Raw genomic sequence first — 19,867 nt, 5'->3', positions numbered from 1 at the left:
AAAGGACCCACAGAACCAAAAAGCCTGAGGCGCGAGGGGGTTAAGGGCCGTGGAGGGGGAAGGCGCCTTGTGGTCAGGACCCCGGTGTGAACATCACACCAGCAGCAGAGAGAGGACCCACAGAACCATTCAGCCTCAGACACAAACCATTCACAAGCCTCCGAGTCCCAAAAGTGACATTAGAGAAGCAAAAACCAAGAAGAAGGCAGATTTTTAGACGCGTGTAAAGGAAAGCGAGGAGGAACGACAGCGGCTGTCCCCCCACCGTCACATTTCACTTCACTGATCCTCTCCTCTCAACAATAAAACGCAGCGGTTAGACACGGAAGCTCAGACGATGGATTAGTGGAAGTGGAGGCGATGCTTTGATCGATCCTGTAAGAGTTAAGGATTCAGGAGCATGCAAGGCAGACCCGGGCTTTTGTTTTGCATTGCTTATGTTTCAGAGTGATGGCTACAACCTGGATTAAAGAAGGGGAAGGAAATCAAAGGAGAGAGACAAGGGGCAAAGGAAAAACACACATGTTAGACTGTTAGTAAAAGTGTAACAGACTGAATAAGAGCACTTTGATTAGTTTAAGGACATGAAAAAAAACGAAGAAGCAAAAGTTCATTTTATGAGCAAAGTCATTTGCAGCCCTTCCTGTTGAGCTCGCACTTTTTATCATGACAATTTGAATCTGCTGAGCAAAAACTGGCCTTTAAGCAGAGGTGGATCAATAATGAAGCCTTTTGAGTTCTGGCTGTGGTGTCGGAGAAAAAGCAAAAAATAAAAAAAGGCAATTTAAAGATGAAAATCAGAAAACGAGGCGAACTTCTGAATTCTGCTGATGACACAAAGAGCTGACTGAACTCTCTGAGTGTTACACAAATAACGTTCTGTGACTCCTTATATGTTATTCATGTGGTGCAAATATATAATTTAATTTATTTAGACCACCTTTGGAGCAATAGTCATTTCTCTCTGATTATTTGCTGAAAACCAAGAGAATGTGAGACGTTAATAAGTAAACGAAGAGAACACAAGTGTGTCGCAACAAGACTAAAAGGATAATGAAACTTGATTATTGTTAAAATTTACACTTAAATAGAGCTTTTTGATGTAATCTGTGTCCATAAAGTAAGCACTGTGTAAAATGTAAAGCAGAATACAACAAGCTGCAAATAGGATTATAATAAACTCTATGCTAATTTGTCATCTGCTGCTAACTATACGAGTTACACAAGTATCTTTAGCTGCCTCTCAGTTGCTGCTGCTTATTTTTAGAGCAATGTGAGCTACAGTTTCAGCAGCGATAAAGGTCATGGCCTCGTTTGTCATGTTTTTAAGTTATAAGTGTGTTTAATTTAGCATCAAGGCTCTTTACAAGTCATTCTGTTGTGTAATGTGTAAACTCTAGTTGGGATTATTTTGCTCTAGTGTTCACTGATCTGTTGACTTTAAACCAGTTTGTATCTATTAACATTTACGGTGTTTAAAGTAGTTTTGTTCATGATCTGAATTACAGTAGTCCCTCGCTACTTCGCAGTTTGACTTTTGTGAACTCGCTCTTTAGTGGTTTTTCAAAGTAAGATTGTACACAAGAAAAAAACAGATTTGTACAGGACGCACGATTGTCACCTCAATATTACTCATGTGATTGGGACAGAACTGGATACAGTACTGTACAGTAAAAAGTTAACTGGAAAATAAAATACTTTGGACAGGTGCTGTCATTTTGTAGTTTTCTCTCAATAAGCCTCTACTGTATCCCAGCTCATAACGACTACATTTCCCAGAAGCCAACAGTGCCCCACCCAGAAGCACTGCTGCCTTCTGCTGAAATACTAGAGGGAAAGTTTGATCTGATTGGAAAAAGTTTGGTCCTTATTCATACAGTGACTTTGGCACCCAGTGGATGCAGACACACGTAATCCACCTGGAACTGGACCAGAACCGGAGCAGAATCTGAGAGCTGCTTAGCTGGCCCATGACGCCGTAGGTCCAGCGTTCTCTCTGGAGCCCACCGTGATGTTTTTCATCCAGATTTGGCCTCAGTCGGACCACCGGCTGGTCCCGTGCTGGCCATTCAAAAGTCCAGCTCTCTCCAAAATGCATCAAGTTGCTCAAGGGCTGCACAGAACCGGACCAGAACTGGAGCAGAACTGGCAGGGTAGGTCTGCGGGACTGGAACTGAGCCACTGTTTCTGCAGAGCTGGTGAGTAAAATATTGCAGCACTGTGCAGTTACAATGACGTAGGTGTAAGAGTTTAGAACATTGTGGACTTCATCACTGCAGGGTACGTCTGCAGAAACTGAACCGAGTCGGACCAGAACCGAGAGCTGCTGCTGCTCTGCAGAGCTGGTGAGGAGAATTTAGTAGCTACATACACAGTATGTTGTAGGGGAGTGGTGGTGCAGAGGTTAGAGAAGGTGGGCCGGTGATCGGAAGATCGTTGGGTCAACTCCCTGTAGACAACATCAATATGTGGGTGTGATAGGTGAAGCACCCATACCTGTCTCCACCCTCATTTGCCTTAATCTGGGCCCCTGAGCAAGCCCCTTAACCCCCACCATCCACTCCCCTGGGCGCCCTAGATAGCAGCTCCCTGCTCCTCACAGAGGGCTGTGGTAGCTCGGTGGTCTGTGGTTGTGTCAGGAAGGACATCCGGTGATAAAACAATCACCAAATCTTCGTACGACTGGAAATCACTGAAGCAGGGAGCAGCCGAAAAAAAAACAAAAAAAAAAAACAAACATATACAGTATGTTGTTAATTACAAAAGTGTGGGAAGTTTCTAAAGCCTTAAAATATATATAAATACTAAAATAAATATAACTTTGCTCCTTTGTGGATTTTTGCTTATTGCAGGGGGGTCCAGAACGTAACCCCAGCGATACACGAGGGACTACTGTATTAACATTTACAGTGTTTATACACAATCTGAATTATTCTAATTCACATCTAAACTAAGTGCAACTCATTGTATTAGGCTGTTTTTACATTTGACACAGCATTGTGGTCTTGTTTGTTAAAGAAGGCTTTATTCACGTCAGACCGTCACTGTGGGGTGATTTTAAAAAGCCATTTTGAGTTTTCCCAACATTTTCTTGTGCATTTGAAAATAGAAAATGTACACGCGCGCTCCAGCTGAGACCTCAAATGTGTGTTTTCTCCTAAGAGGAATAAATTACACCTATAATGTTAAAAAGCTACAAAACAAACACGTTCACATTTAGTTTGAGAGCAAACAAGCAGCGATGCGTTTAAACAAAGACGTTTTAAAACGTACTGAGGGACTGACACCGTCTGAGCATAATTCAGCCTCGTGTTGTTTGGACAGTTTAGATGTTAAACAGGATTCAGACTGCAGAGGCTACTGGACCACAAAGGAACCAGCAGACACAGAAAGAAGCAGGATCTTTGTAGTAATCACATGTCCAGTGTGTCCACATCCCTCCTCAGCTGTGGGATACCTACTCTGCAGACTTCCAGAAGTGTCCTGGGTGGGACAGCCTGCGGTTGAGTTTGGGCAGCCTCTCCAGCATGTCGGCCAGGTGGACAAAGGTCGGCCTCTCTCTCAGGTCATACGCCCAGCAAGCAGAGAGGATCTCCTGAGAGAACACACAGTTTGGTGCACCGATGGAGGATTTACTCCTTTAAAATGTTTTTTTTTTAATATATATATAAATGACTTACTGTGACCTCCTTGCCCAAGTTGATCTCTGCCAAAACGTTCTTAATACCCTCTCCGCTTCCAACCTGCCAGATGGTGGCTTCAACGTGCTGGTTCGTGATCGGCCAGTCCCTCGCTTGGAGCTCATACCAAATAGTTCTTTAAAGGAGGGGAGCAGTGTATCAGAACAGCCGGAGCGTCCAGAGCTTCAACACATGCACTCTGTGATGAGACGACTTACCCAAAGGCGTAAACATCTGCTGCTGTGGAGAAAGGAAGGCGGTCCTCGTTGTTACCTGGGCTCATCTTGCGCACAATCTCAGGCGCGAGATAACAAATCCAACCGTGTGGAAGTTTTAATTTGTTCTCACGTCTGGAAAGAAAAAAAAAAAAAGAGAGAGACTAAAAGTCCAGCAACAAATCTTAGATGAATGTAGTCCAGCTCGAACTTCTGTGTACAAACCAGCTATGTATAAAACAAAGAAAGTACTAAATTGGCCAGTTCTAAACTCAAAAAGTACTTAAAAAAAAAAAAAAGAGTTGGCAGGAAATGAGATTTTACAATCAGGACGCTGCCATGTTTAGACATTACTGGCAACACTGCAGGCCTCAGCAAGTGCTGCAGATGTCTGGAGCTCACTGGCACAGCGTCAACGCCCTTTAGAGCTGAGGCTCTTACCTTCCCTCCTGAACAACTCCAGAGATCCCAAACAGCCCAAAATCTGTGATCACCACTTTGTTGGTATCGTGGAAAACATTCTTGGACTTCAGGTCTTTGTGAACGATGCCTTTGGCGTGCAGATAGCCCATTCCCTGTATCAGAAGGCAAACACGACTGTTCAGACAGAAATGTGTGTGCAGGAGATGATTATGGTGCTAATGAGTCGTTTTAACACTGGAGGCGTTAAATAACAGCACAAAAAATGAAACCTCGTGTAGAATTCGAGTCAGATCCTGTTTGTGTGTCTGAAGGTCCAATTCTAAATGATAGGCTTATGTGAAGTTATACAAATATGACAAATTAATGTATTTATGTATAAAACTGTATACTTGTGTGAACGTTTATGAAGCATTCACACTATTGGGATCCATTTTTCTTCCATACGTTTTTCTCGTTACACAATTTTTTCTCATCGAAAATGAAACTGAGCTCATTTTGCCTCCTTCAAATCTTCAGACCTGTTTACAACTTTTTACTGCTCCTTTCACATTTTGTTCTGTTTCAGTTTCTTTCAACTCCCTTCTGCAAATTTAAACATTTTTCAGCCACTTTTAGCTAATTTCAGCTGTTTATCAGTTGTTTTGTGCTCCTTTCTGATTCTTTCTGCTACCGACAACATTTTTGTGCTTCTTCTAACTTGTTTCTGCTCATTTCAGCTTGTCAAGCTCCTTTCAGCTAATTTCTGCAAGTTTCAACTTTTTCAGCTATTTAGCCGTTTTTAGCCTTTTCAGCTAATTCCACATTTTTTGCACTCATTTAAACTTTTTTCAGCATAATTCAGAAAAAAAACATGCTCTGTTCACTTTCTTCTGTTAACTCAAGATTCTTTCTGCTATTTTAGCTATTTTTCAGCAGTTTTTTTGTGCTAATTTTATTATTATTATTTCAGATAATTTCCACCTTTTTGTGCTAATTTCTGCTTCTTTTAGCCTAACTGGGCAAACATGTTCTTACTGCTTTCTTCTGCTAATTTAAGCTTGTTCTACCTTTTCAGCTACCTTTTTTTTTTTTTTGCCGTTTTAGCTAATTTCAGCTGTTTTCAGATAAATTCAAGTTTTTGTTGTAACTTCTACTTTCAGCCGAATAAACTTATTTCTACTAATCTAAAAAAAGTTAAATCTGGTCCTCTGGACATTCAAAAAAACCCAAAACAAAGCAAAACAACAAAAAATGTAGAAACGTTTCGTCTCTCGTCCGAGAGACTTCTTCAGTCTGAGGTGCTGTTTTCAGCTCAGTCTCTTAAATAGCACCTTCTCAGAGTGGATCAACCATTTTTTGTTGTTTTGCTTTGTTTTGGTTTTTTTTGAATGTCCAGAGGACCAGATTTAACTTTTTTAGATTTTTCTACCTGGATTATTGAGCATGCATCAGGTTATTTCTACTAATTTCAGCTTGTTATGCTCCTTTCAGCTTATTTCTGCTAGTTTCAGGTATTTCAGATACTATTTAGCTGTTTTATGCTATTTGTAGATTTTTTTTAGCTAATTCCATTTTTTTTTAGCTCATTTCAGCTCTTTTCACTTCCAGAAAGTTCCAGTAGTTTAAGCTTCTTTCTACATTTTCAGCTATTTTTTTATTTTTATTTTTAAGCTAATTTCATAATTTCTGTGTTCATTTCGGCTTATTTAAACCTAATTCAGCAAATGTGTTTTTTTTCCTGCTTTCTTCTGATATGTATGTGCATGTGTATGTATATGTATGTATTTTATGTATGTGAATGTTTCTGATCAGTGCCCTGAGATGACGTCTGTGGTGAATTGGTGCTATATAAATAAACTGAATTGAAATTCTCAAAATTTAGTCTTGTTCTTCTTTTTCAGCTAAAATTCAGCATGTTTTTTTTATTTTATTTTTTTAAGCTAATTTCAGTAAGTTCTTCAGCAATAAGCATTCACACTGCATTTTCGCAGGAAATGCAATTTCTCTAGTTGTCCTTTATTTTGAACAAGGCCTCTGAACATGTCTACAAATCACTTCAGACTACACACATGATGAACTGGAACAGCCTTGCCTTGAGCAGAAAATGGAGGGTTAGGGCCAAGTGTTTGGGGTTAGGGAGTGAAACACAAAATTGGCTGAAATCCAACCCTACACCTTAATTTGAAGTGCTTGAGTAGTGGAACCAGAGGTTATGAGTTAAAATTGCTCCCTAGAATAAGAACTGTGTTTGGAGTCTGTATGAAAACACTCCATTTGGAGGACTAGTTGACCATAGCTCCTTGATTCCCCCAAAATGAGACATTATTTGTGTCTCAGAGTGGATGAGAGGTGTGAGGACAGGAAATAAAACTGGCTGGTATTAGAGAATTAAGGACAGCGCTGTATAAATAAAACTGAACAATTACCTTTACAATCTCCTGGGCAATTTGTCTCGTTTTATTGATATCCAAATTGTTTTTACTGTCCCGAACCACTGAATACAATGTCCTCCCTTTACAGAAGCTGTGAGAGAAAGACAAAAAAAAAAGAACAATTACATAAAGCAAATCCCTCATATCTGGGTTAGGATTAGAAATTATTTCCCAGAAGTTTCCACTTTACCTGGTTATGATAGCTAAGTGAGGTGGAGCCATGCAGGCCCCCATAAAGAGGACCACATTCTCGTGTCTGGTCTGTCTGTAGTTCATCACCTCCTTTTTAAAGAGCTTCAGATGGTCCTGATTGTTTCCGTCAATCTCAAGAAGTCGAATGGCGACTTCACCGTGCCAACGACCTTTGTGCACTCTGCCCCACCGGCCCTGGATTTAAAAACGAGTTAGAAAAAGTGTCTTTTGTTCAGGATTTGATGCCGATAATGGGTAGCTCTGATCCCTCACCTTTCCTATGAGCTCTCCAAGATCCAGCTGCTCAAAAGGAATGTCCCACTCCTGCAGATAGACACTGGTCTGGCTGGGCTTGCGGGAGATGGGGCCTTTCCAGCGGTTTCCACGAGTGCAGGGAAGATCGTCCAGCTCGTCGCACTCACCGTCGGAGCCCATGTTCATCCTCATATGCTCCCCGTCCTCCTCATCGTCCCCTCCATTGTCGTTTCCCTCATCGTCTTCATCGTTCTCCTCCTCCTCTTCAGGGTCTTCGTCTTCAACGTCCTCCTCAACTTCCTGCAATCAGACAGTGACAGTTTAGTGTACATGCACAGCATGCGTCCCAAAAATAATTCTTAATTATCCTCCAAATGCATCAAAGAAAGCCCTGAGCATTACCTCTTCATGTTCATCTTCCACCAACTCTGCATGAACATCATCTGCAGATGGTTCAATCTCATTGCTGCCAATCAAAAAAATCACATCAAAGAGGCAAAAATATATTAAGATACAATATTTGCAGCTATTTAATCACCACTTAACTTTAATTAAGCTAAATAAATATCTTACACTGTGTCTTGAAGGACATCAGAGTACAAACTTGCAGGAATGGAAACATCTATTGAGAGAAAAAAAACATAATTTAGGTAAGATAAGAGGATGAATACCTAGCCTCTGTTCATCACATATAAAAGGTGAATCCTCATGCAGTTTCCCACTACTTCCAGCAGATGGAGCCAAAATGCTACGAGTCAGAATGGAGTCAACGGTAAAGGGGACACGGTGATGAGGTGGGTGACTGAATGCAGTAATGCACAAGCAGAAAGGAGAGGAAGCTGCAGGAAACGGTGGTGTGGAGAAACGAGGAGCCTGTTTGACCCGCTGGGACAGTCAACTCACCGGGGAAGATAAACTGCTGTCTGTGCTGAAAGTAACACGCAGCTTTTGCAAAAATAGAGAGAGAGGAAATACAGATCAGCATGACAGGGAGAGAATTTTAGTTAGAGAAGCTTTTGATTTAAAAAATGTCATTCAAGGATAAATCAGAGTTAGTTATTTTATGTAGAAAGAGAAGGAATGGGAAATGTGTGAGAAGAAGAAATGCAGACTTTTTATAGAGTAAACTCAAAGATGAATCAGCTGTGAACTTGCTTTTTTTTTTTGTGAAATAAAACTGGATGTGGATCTCCACTGAACTGACCTGGAAAGTTGAAGCGGTTGTCCCTGTGGCCTTTGGGTGAAGGGTTGGGAGGCGGCGTGGCGCTGGGTGGGTTGCTCTGCTGGAAGGGAGCTGGGGAGGAAGGTGTGGATGAAGTGGTGGAGGACGGATTGCTGCTGGAGTCCAGCTGGTTCATCACAGGAGGATGATCCTGACAAGACGTGGATTTATAATAATTAGGAAAGTACTTCACAAAGTCACAAACACACATTTTATTTTGTCATCATTACAGAAGAACAGATTGTGGATGTACCTTTTTTGTGATGGCCTTTGGTAGCGTACCAAAATGTTGAGTGTCTTGTGGCCGGTCAACAGGGTTGTTAATATCAGAAGGAACTGACTCGGTCCTCCTAATTTTGGCAACTAGAGGAGACATTGTTAATATCACACATGCATTAGGTAACAAAGACTGTACCCGTCCACTACAGACTGAGCGTGGGAGGGAAAAAAAAAACTTACTTGGTAGAAAAGAGATTCTGCAAGACGGCGCCTCCTTTGTGCATTTGTTGTGGCACTTTAATCTGCACGAAGAAGGAGGCCACACGTGAACCTAGGTAGCAATTAGCTTTTAGCACCTACTACACTCACATGCAGATCAAGATTAAGACGAGCCATTAGAAGCCTTTACTACAAAGCAGGATTAGTGGCTTTGCAGGAGTAACTTCAGGTTCAACTTTAAGTTTTTATTACGTAGTCATAAAACTGATTCAGTCCTTGTTAAACTGTTTCACCAAAACAACTTCAACTACAAACCTCACCTGTTCAGGAGACGTTAGGTTATAGTTAATATCAAGCTTTTTGTTAGAGGTATGCAACAACATTGCTTGATTAGTCTTATCAGAGGCAGAAATAATTCATTAACTTTCACATTTTCCTTGTGCAGAGTTTTATAGTCACCAAAGTTCATCAAAACAAATATTTATATCGCCATTCACCTTATAAAATCTTGAGAAATGAATTAAAAATGTTGGACAAATAAACCTCTTTTAAAAGTGCGAATGAAAGCAAGAGATAGACATTTACAGTAAGTGCTCAGTGGCATGTTTTACATTTTAGTGCAATGAGCATCAACATGAGCCAGTGTTGCACCTGACAGAATATGGTTGAAATCTGCCTGCAAAACTTTTTTGTTTTTCAAAAATACCCAATAAATGTATGATGTAGAATTTTAGGCACTCGATCGTATATTAAACGTTATTTTTAACCAAGTGCCAGAAGTTTCTAAGAGCTGACGTGTATGACATGCTGGGCAACCAAACGGGTTTTTGGCTGTCTTCTAAATGGTACAAAATATGGCTCCAAATGTGCACATCCCCTTTAAGATGTGCAAGTACCCTGAAAACCATCAAAGTCTAAATAGGCAAAAACTAAGAACCAAAACTTCTGTTTTCTGGTTGATCTATATATTTTTTAAAGAATTTAGTAATATGTTGATTACTGTATTTTCCAGATTATATGTCGCTCTGGAGTATAATAATAAGTGCTATGTGTTGTCATTATTGTATGTTCCCATACAACGGCGAAATTTGTTCTCTGCATTTAACCCATCGCACCGGAGATACACCCAGGTGGAGCAGTGGGCAGCTATGCAAGCGCCCGGGAAGCAATTAGGGATTAGGTGCCTTGTTCAGAGACACCGTGACATGTGGGAATGGCTGGGGATTGAACCTGGGACTTTCGGGTCCCAAGTCGATTGCACTACCTCTACCCCATCGAGACTCCGTATGGGACGCGTCAGTCAAAAAATGCCTCATGAACGTATACAAGTCACTTCGGAGTATATGTCACATTTATTTAGACGTGTATTTCACAAAGTGCAAGAACAGACATTTAATCTGAAATAACAACACATGAATTGGATGTCGGGAGCGCTGGGACATTTCCCGGTGGCCTGGCCTGCTCAGTGGTCGCTGAGGGACTGGACTAAAGACTCGGTTTGGGTCGCGCTTGATTATTTAAGATAAACAAGCCGCTCTTACCGGGTCTTACTCATGTCTCACTGAAGCTGCACTGTAGCGGCGGGGAAGGACAGACACCTCCCCCTGCCCCCTCCCTTCTGTGTCTGTCACAGCAGAGACGCACAGGTTGGGCACCCGCCCGCGTGGACTTGGTAAATTCACCAATCTCATTCCACGTCACTGAATCCATTGAATTCTTCATCCTCTGTGTCGCTTATGAACAACTCCGCCAACTCCGGAGGAAGACTGGGGTGGGGGGGTCGTTAGCAGAAGAGGAACAACATATAGTTGTCAAAAGCCTAGAGGGCCATCTCGCAGCTGCAAATGGTAATGTTTACTCTTTGGTTCATGTCAGTATGAATGAACATTTAACACGTCGGTGAAAAATTGCATCATGATTAGGGAAAAACAAAAGTATGCAAGTTGCTTCGGACTATCCACCACAGGACTGGCCACACTATCAAAAAAAGAGCAACTTATAATCCAGAAAATACGGTACAGTTTTGTTTTCTTCAGCAAACATTTTGAGAGTGAGCTCATACTTTAAACACAGCTGACACAGTGCTTTTGAGCACAAAGCCACCAACTTACCGACAGTGTTTGCACTTCACCCCGAACATCATGTTCTTCTGGCACACTTGACATGTCTGAGACAACCAGGACTTGGTAGAAAACCTACAAAACGATGCACCAAACACGTGTTACGTCTTTCACTGCAAATATCAAAATACTTTTTAACAAATATTTTCATCACAAGCTCATTGGGTTTGCTTCAGTACGACAAAGGTAAATAAGAAATATAAAAAGGTCTACCTGTGCGTGACTGCTAGGCCTATGTCCCTCCTCACTGCTTGTGGGGAACTACGATGGACTGCTACGTTGTCTGGCCAGATTACCAAAAAAAGTAACAAAGAAATGGAAAAAAGAACAGAAAGATCACCAAAACCGTTAAGTGGAGAAATGTTGCGCTTTTGTCGTTTTTAGTAAACATAACAAGAAATAAGACTGTAAAAAATGTAGGACTCACTCTTGACTACACTGTGCTCCTCTATTAGAGTGGGCGTCCCTGGCAGGGTGTAAGGTGCTGTGGCGGGAGCGGGAGTAACTCCGGAGGTCCGTGCGGACATGACGGGGTAACGAGAAGGTGAGTCTTCACACCCGTTCCCATTGACATGCATATTTAGGAATAACTTGCTCTTTTTAGCAAACCTGGAGAGCAAGCAGAGCAAAAGGATTCAGCAGGAACATGGGCAAACACTTGATCAGATGCTTTAGCAGGTCTGCAGCATCACTTGTGTTAAAGAGGTGGTTATGTAAGCACTGGGGAGATGCACATCAGATCACCTTAATAGGATTGGCACAGAGCAGCATCTGTAACACCCAGACTGAGGTCACAGGAAGAGCACAAGGCAGTGCCAAACCTGTGACTTGTGCTCACATGCACACACACGTGGAAAAAGAAACAACAAGGGATGCGCAATATTGGATTTTTGGCCAATATCTGATATGTTAAAACTTGTATGGTCGGTAACCGATACAAATACTTTGTCAGAACACAGACCTCTTATTTAGGCTTATTTGCTACAAAAATTGTGTAACAGCTGTAAGAGTTGGTGACATATATTCAACAACAGCCATATGATATGCATAGCACTTTAACTTATATTAAATGAAAAGTGTTAAATATTATTTATTAGCATTAGTCACCTGCGATGCTGTCTCACTTGTGGAGGCTTGTTCCAGGTTCCTAGCTGCAGTGTGGGATCCTCTGCACTCTTGTGCATGAAGGACAGACTTTTTAAGTTCAAAGCTTTTGTTTATCCATCGTGTCGTAAGACTAATCATGCTAACGGGGCTAACACTTGACGTCCAAATGTCTGTAGTAAAACTCACCCAAGTGCTATCAGCTATTAGCTTTTCAATGACATCGGAAATGACTGCTTGTAACTCGGGTAAGGCTACGTCAGAAAAATATCTCTGACTGGGGACGATGTAGCGAGGCTCAGCGTAGTTCATAAATCTTTGGAATTAGACATCCTCACCAACGGAAAAAAACAACCTACCACACCACCGACATTTTGACTTCTGCCGTGATCAGATCAGGTAGGCGCGCGTGATGTTATCACGTGCTGGTACTGCAGACATCCTTGTCACTGGGTTGTCATACAAAAACAGCGCCTTTTATATCGGTAAGTTATTTTGATGGAATGGCCGATGTCCGATATTTAACTTTAACACTAATATCGGCCGATACGATACCATGCCGATTAGGGCATTAACAGAGTACTCGAGTAATTTACACATCGATTGCTAGGACATCTATCGATGTTAAAAATGTAAAGTCGGGTATCCGTAGTGACGTCATATTATGTTACCACCGTATGACCGTAGGGGGCGGTGTTGCACTGTTGCAGGTCACATAATATGGTGTAACACCGGGTCCAATCCACCGAACCAGAACCAGTTTCGGTTTAAGTTTCGTTTTTGACATGCTGCGTTTCTTCACGTTTGCAGTTTAATAATAATAATAACTAATGGTTTAGTTTTTCCTGTGACTTATTTGCAGTATGATAAATGGTAGGAGCATAATATACGCTCCCAATGTTTTGTTTGTCTTTTTTTTGTAAATAATTACCTTTTTTGCGGTTTTATTTATTTATTTATTTTTGTATCTTGAGATCTATGACGTCATCAAATACTCGAGTTCTACTCGGGTTTTATTATGTTAATGTCGAGTTTAAACATTATATACTCGTTCAACCCCTAATGCCGATAATATCGTGCATCCCTAGAAACAACCCGTTTTGTCTAATTTAGTCCCAAATAATGTTTAAACACACACAATAATTGTTTTCAGCTTGTTGTTATATTGTAGACAATGAAATAACTGGACTTCTGTTCAGTAGTGAAGATTCAGGGGATTTTGAATTATTTTGGATTTACGTAGTCCTGGATGACTAAAAGTCAACCCTAGCATTGTTAAATACGTACAAAAACAGGACAAAACAGTACATCTGCTTGTGATGACCAAAACCAACATGGTTTCCTTGCGTTCTTTATGTTTTGTTCCCTCAATAAAGCATTTTTCATATACAGACAGGATTTTGAGGATAAACATTTGGCTTGTTTATATGGCCCCAATGACAACAGTGATGGGGGGAGGAGGGGGAGAGAAAATGGGAGGTTTAAGTGTGTTGGCACTTCTGAGCATTAAAGCTATGAAACGCTTCCTGTTTTGACATGACTCATAATTTGTGAGAATTTGTGCGGGATTAGCTCCACTCGTAGTGTAGGAGCAAAAGAGCAACAGGATGTTAACAGCAAATGGGAGTGTGTCTGAGGATAAGCTCAGCCTGCTCACAGTCCTGCTCACCAGTACTGGCAGATTTTTACTCATTTTTGTTTGGAGCTTCTTTGCAATAATGAATGTCTAAATGTTTAATCTCTAAAATACTGCAAATAACTTTAAAGAGAAGTTTTAACAGTTTGTACAAATGTCCATGCAGACGATGACTGTAAAGGCTGAAACACAAACATATCACTGAATTTCTTTTGTTGTTAATTCTAGATTTTTTTATGGGTGATTTTGTTTGCAAGTTTGCAATTTGATCAAGTCCAAATCCAGTTTTGTAATATTTTGATTATAAAACTCTTATGTATTTAATGTTTATGAGAACAGAAGCAGGATATTATCCCCACAGCATGACAGAGCCTTTAGTTTTATTTAAAAAAAAAGTCTTTCATTTGATCTTCATTTGTATTTTCTTGACTAACAAGCAATTGCTTCTACTTCCTTTTCAAAAATCACATCACATAAGAAAGGTTCAGCAAGCCCAAGTCTTGCTTTTTGTTTAATGCATTTAATCACTGGTCTTGGTCTTCACTCAAGCAACTGGTTCAGTACGCAGCATATGGTGCAGGCTAGGCCGCTTTGTGTGGCGTTTTTCTTTTCTTCTTCAAGCAGCACAAACCCTCCCACACTTTTGTCATTAACTTTATTTTAAACTCTACATTCTGGGTAATACTTAATATTTTTACCTTTTATGCAGTCAAACTCTTATTGACTATTAGTAGCTATGTGAGCATTAAAAATAAGGCATGGGTGAGCAGCTATTTTCTCCCAGGACATTCCTCCCCACTTTCCAGTGCCCAAACCTGTGTTCAGAAATCCAACAGAGGCAGTTTCTCATAATTACAGCCCTGTCTTGCACTTCCATTTGCTCCTGCGGACACAGACAGAGGTGATCACTGTGACATTTTACCACCTACTTGTTAGTGGGAGGATCCTCGATGCGATTGCCCAGCTGGGACTCGTGGCTTTTGCTGCGTGTCAGGGATATGGTGGGAAACAGATGCAGCACCTTGCGAGACGGAGGTGGAGGCGTACATGGCGGCTTTAGTCGATGACGCCTTTTCGAGGGTGGAGTTATGGGTGGCGTGGAGGTGCGTCCCTGCAGCCGGGCTGTGCGATATAAAGGCATGGGGAATGGATCAGTGAAAGGGATTCCACTGTGGACATAGGATGCGAACGCCTCCGGTGTGGGCACCGTTGAGACTGAGCCCGAGCGAGGATGGGGAAAGGTAGCACTTGGGGTAGACGGTGTTGACTGGATGGTAGATGGGCGGGCTAGAGGCGATGGACTGTGGGAGCGAAGGGGAGTTCCCAGGTTGGTTAGCTGATCCGCAGTCAGTAGAGAGCCACTGTCCCTCCTGGTGGACTCAGACATCCAGGAAATACAGTCACCTCTTAGTTCTCCTCCTGAAATAGAGAAACAATATTAGAAAACCCAAAGACAGAACACTGGTGGGCTTATTTATGGAGAGTCGGCACAAACCTGATTCAGTGGCATTCTTCAAGCACGAGAGGGCAGCGCTGAGTTTAGTACATTCTTCTGCAGTGGACCCAAGTCTTCGCATTGCATCTTTCACCTGAACACTGGTCATCAGCAGCAAGGAGTCCAGGGACAACTTGGCCTGTACTCCCTGCAGGAATAAGATAAATTACTTAAGTTTTCACTGAAGTAAACAAAGAAGCTCTACTCAAATTGTGTCAATTATTACTTTACAAAACTAACATTCAAGACCTGTCCCAAACTGCAGAACTTTTGGCCATCTATTTTTGACACCTTCTCTCAGATATGTGGGAAAACTGTACACCAATCACCACTCATCTCACTGTTCGGGGTGGTCCCTGTGGATATGTCCATCAGCAAGTAAGAGAAGGACGTGATTGCCTTTGGCTCTCTTTTGGCCAGAAGACTGGTTTTATGCAAAAGGAGGAACCCACACCCCACATCATATGTACATTGGATAAGGGAGGTGATGTATCATATTCATTTAGAAAAAAATAGATCTACCCTGAAGGGTACTGTAAAATATTTTGGGACACTTGGTGGCCTTTTGTATTGTATGTGGAAAGCCTGTCAATACTTGTTTCATTTGTTTGTGTATGTTTGACTGATACGGTGTGGAAGGGGTTTTTGTTCTTCGCGTTTTCTGTTTGTATGCTAAAATAAAAAATTGATAAAAAATAAAATAAAAAAAATCTTTGATTAAAAGTAATATATGATACCAACTGGAAAATAAACCTTAAAAAAAATGTATCTTTGAGATTTGAAGTACTCAGTTCATTGGAGCTGAAATTAGAAGAAACAAATAAAATCTGACTTTACCCTTCACATTCATAACTAACTTATTTTTCGGCCTATAAGTTGCGTTTTTTTGGGTGTCATTTACATGCCCTGTGAGTTATACGCCAAAGCAACGTATTTATGTATTTTTTCCCATATTTTTAAACCAATTTTTGGCTGAGATATGACCGTTTTCATTCATTCTGAATGAAAACACTGAACACTACCGTTTTCAGCGGCTAGATGGCACTCGAGTAGTAAAGCATGCAGTTGTGTCATGTAATAGGTAAAAGTAGCTATTAATGACACAATCGGCTTGCCACAGCCTGCCACCTTCGTCCAGCTCACCAGGAACTACTGTCAAATCAGCTTCATTTCGCTGTGCCGCGCCGGCGAAATGTAGCTGATTTGACAAAGTGCATTTATTAAGGAAAAGTTCAACTGAGACACACCTTTGCTATAATTTCGAGCAAACAAATAATTGTTTTTAGGTGGTTATCTTGTTAAATTTTGAAGAAATGCACAGTGAGTCCTCCCGTGCACGAGCCTATTTCTGTGTATCGGCTTTTGAAAATATAGCTGATTTGACAAAGTGCATTTATTAATGAAAAGTTAGACACACCTTTACTATAATTTTGAGCAAACAAATAATTATTTTTAAGTGTTAATTTTGTTAAATTTTTGTTAAAGTCCTCCTGTGCATGCTCCCACGGCCACCATTTGGCAGCCAATCGATTTTTGGCACAACACCGGCCCACATTTCTGGGTTGTCAGCGGTGACACATAATAGATGTGACGTATACGGAGAAGTGACGCATTTAAGGATTTTTCCACTTTATTAGACATATTTGGACTGATGCGACTTATAGGGCAGTGCGACATGTACGGTGGAAAATATGATATAACTGAATATATTAAAATTTGCATCGCTTGCAGTCATACTGCTCAGTGCTCACTATCCTTTTATATATTTGGAGCTTTCTTGATTCACAAGGACCAACGGCTTCATAGTTACTATGGGTTTACCAGTAATCAAACTTCTTGAAGTTCAAAATTAGTTTTAGGGGTTAAGTGAGTGTGACATGTCAGAGGAGTGTTGACTAGCTTATCTTGGGTTTATTCCTGGATTTGCAATGACAAAACAAAAAAAAAAAAAACAAAGACATTTTACAAATTCACAGAAACCACAGAATAAGCCGTACATGACGAGCCGCTCTCGCCGGTCATGGAATCACTCCCTATTAGGAGGCGCGTAGGAGCCGAGAGGCTGGATTCCATAAATAAGACAACTACAATCACTGAAGTGTTTTTGGAACATCCATTACATAATGCATCCCTCAGTATAGAATAAGGAGATACACTCCACAAAACTCAGTATTTATTTTGTGTGTAGTTAGTGGGTCATTACTGTGCCATGAAAGCCCCACATCTATTAGAATATTTCTGTTGGGACACAACACATACAAACGAGCATCTATTATTCTAATGCAAGCCAACTTCTTTTCTTGCTCAAAGCTCAAGTCTTCAAAGGGAATTCTGATTTAAACAATAAGCAAAGAGCAAAACTGAGCAAAACAAAGATGAGAAAACTGTAAAAAGAGGACAAGTAATCAAGTATACAGCCGCACCACAAAACAAAGGGAAAGTAAAGCAGACGCTTGATTTGAAGTGCAGAATTTCTAAAAATAAATCAGTTATGGTAGGGTTGGGCTGTGACCACTTTTTTAATTCAGTCAAGCAATCCTCAAATTATACTGTGGTATACAGTATTACAGAGTATATCAAAAAGGACTTGTGATTTTGTCATTACTGCATGTAATTTATTGCATTTTAAGAGTTTTGTACACATTTTATCTTTACTTTCTTAGATTATTGATGCAACTTTGTTTCATGGTTAAGCATAATGAAACGAAGCAATTTAAACAATAAAAATATAGAAAAAAGTCACATCTAAAACGTTATTTTTTAGCTTAACAAATAAAATGGGTATTTTTAAAGTCTGAGCAGGCAACAGCAGGGTGCAAACTTTCAGTTGTAGTCCAAAGGTGTGTTTGTAGCGCACGAAGATGGAAAAAGATGATTTCTGCCTCTCTTGTGAATCACATTCTCTCTACAAAATCCATTTAGCTGTTGTTTAGCTATTGTTCTTCCAATGTGTGTCTCTCTGCCTCCATCACAACTATAACGCACTGCTCATTTCAACTTTTGGGGGGAGGTTCTTGAATACACCGTTTTGTTCTTTAGTTGTGAAAGTAAAAAAGCAGTGACGTTTTAATAGATCTGGCTGATATGTATGAGTAATGTCAATAAAACTCTTATCAGGCTATAAAATTAACAGGTTTATGCATGCAGTGAGTAAGTTGTGCAGTTGTGTTTTTATATTAATTTCTAGTAGACTTGCTGCAGGCCCCCTCCTAACAGTAGGTGTCACTGCAGAGAAAATACAGCTACGCTGCAGGAATGACAGCAGAAGAAGAGTTTTCAGGAAGTACACTCTTCACACAAAACTAACTACAGTGGTCCCTCGATTATTATGGGGGATCCGTACCCTGAAGCCCTGTGATAAGTGAAAAACCGCGAAGTAGGAATAGTAGTACAAGTAGTAGTTTTCTAAACAATGTTTCTAAACTCTAAACACTCATGATTTCAGCTCTCTGCCTCGGCTGCTCTTTGCCACCTGCAAGTGCTATTGGCCACGCCCACTTCTCCACTTTGCACAGGGAACAGCTGATCAGCTGCAGGAGGAAGCTTATCCTGCAGTGTGGGCTGCACAGAGGTGCAGCAGGTGCTAAAGAATTTATTTTAAATAAAAATTCCATGCTGATTGTGCTGCTCATCCATCAATCAGCCAATTGTGTGTCATGTCCAATCTTATTTTGAAAAACCGCAATAGAGCAAGTATGCGATAAACGAACTGCAAAGTAGCGAGGGACTACTGTAGTGTTTAAACGTATTTTGTGCATGAGAGAGAGAGAAAAAAAAAATCTAAGTAGTGTTTTTAAAGGCAATATTTAAAGCAATACCTGTGGCTCGGTAGAGCTGTTTCCTCTAAGTGAGGTTACCGGATCAAATCCGGGCCAGGGATGTTTTTGTGTGGCGTTTTCTCTCTCTGTGCATGCATGTGTTTTCTCTGGGTTCTCCGGTTTCCTCCCACAGACCAAAAACATGCATGTTAGGCTGACTGGTAACTCTAAATTGTCCCTAGGTGTGAGTGAGAAAGTGAATGGTTGTTTGTCTCGTTTGTCTCTATGTGGCCCTGTGACTAAACATCAAGCCTTCACATCAATGTGAAGAAGACAAAGGAGATGGTCATGGACTTCAGAAGGAACAAACAGACCTGCCCCCCCTGAACATAGGAGGATTTGCGGAAGTGGTCTCCAGCTGCAAGTACTTGGGTGTGCACCTGAATGACAACCTCAGCTGGAGCAACAACACCACCAGCCTGATCAAGAAAGCTCATCAGAGACTCTACTTCCTCAGGCGGCTGAGATGAGCTGGTCTGGGAAGCTCAGTCCTCACTTCCTACAGGTGTGCAATGGAGAGCATCCTGTGCTCCAGCATCAACATGTGGCATGGAGGCTGCACAGCTGCAGAAATAAAAGCTTTGCAGAGAGTGGTGAAGGCTGCACAGAAGTCTGCTGGAGTCAGCCTCCCCACCATCAGACATCTACACCTCCAGATGCAGGAAGAGGGCCACCTGCATCATGAAGGACCCCACTCACCCAGCACACACACTTTTTGCCCCGCTCCTCTCAGGCAGGAGGTTAAGGAGCATTAAGTGTAGAACCACTAGACTGAGGAACAGCTTCTACCCTGAGGTTGTTAGACTCATAAATATCTAACCAGAATAATCACTGTGAAAAATCACATGTTGCTGCTGA

At 41.1% G+C, this 19,867-nt stretch overlaps 1 protein-coding gene across 1 annotated transcript; it reads right to left on the bottom strand.

Annotated features, from left to right (window-relative positions):
• Positions 1-57: 57 nt before the first annotated feature.
• On the bottom strand, positions 58-15,339 carry LOC119420644 (kinase suppressor of Ras 1). The gene is made up of 19 exons (XM_037688063.1): positions 15,192-15,339; positions 14,626-15,115; positions 11,384-11,565; positions 11,170-11,239; positions 10,948-11,031; positions 8,858-8,919; positions 8,652-8,761; positions 8,381-8,549; positions 8,080-8,121; positions 7,750-7,798; positions 7,579-7,642; positions 7,195-7,476; positions 6,920-7,116; positions 6,724-6,820; positions 4,337-4,470; positions 3,899-4,030; positions 3,681-3,816; positions 3,462-3,595; positions 58-461 (listed from the first exon to the last, which is right to left on the bottom strand). The coding sequence occupies exons 1-19, from the start codon at positions 15,298-15,300 to the stop codon at positions 455-457; spliced, it is 2,550 nt and encodes an 849-aa protein (XP_037543991.1). The 5' UTR covers positions 15,301-15,339; the 3' UTR covers positions 58-454.
• Positions 15,340-19,867: the final 4,528 nt, after the last annotated feature.

Source organism: Nematolebias whitei, chromosome 14, assembly GCF_014905685.2.
Source record: "Nematolebias whitei isolate Nwh7 chromosome 14, NemWhi1, whole genome shotgun sequence".
NCBI classification, from domain to species: Eukaryota; Metazoa; Chordata; class Actinopteri; order Cyprinodontiformes; family Rivulidae; genus Nematolebias; species Nematolebias whitei.
The sequence above is the reverse complement of the archived record's forward strand: the minus strand, read 5'-3'. Positions and strand labels throughout refer to the sequence as shown.

Coding starts and splice junctions, on each gene's coding strand:
- LOC119420644 (XM_037688063.1), bottom strand. CDS start 15,300: ATGACCAGTGTTCAGGTGAAAGATGCAATGCGAAGACTTGGGTCCACT. Junction 8,122..8,380: donor CAACCGCTTCAACTTTCCAG/GTCAGTTCAGTG, acceptor TTTTTGCAAAAG/CTGCGTGTTACTTTCAGCAC. Junction 4,031..4,336: donor GGAGTTGTTCAGGAGGGAAG/GTAAGAGCCTCA, acceptor TTTTCTTTCCAG/ACGTGAGAACAAATTAAAAC.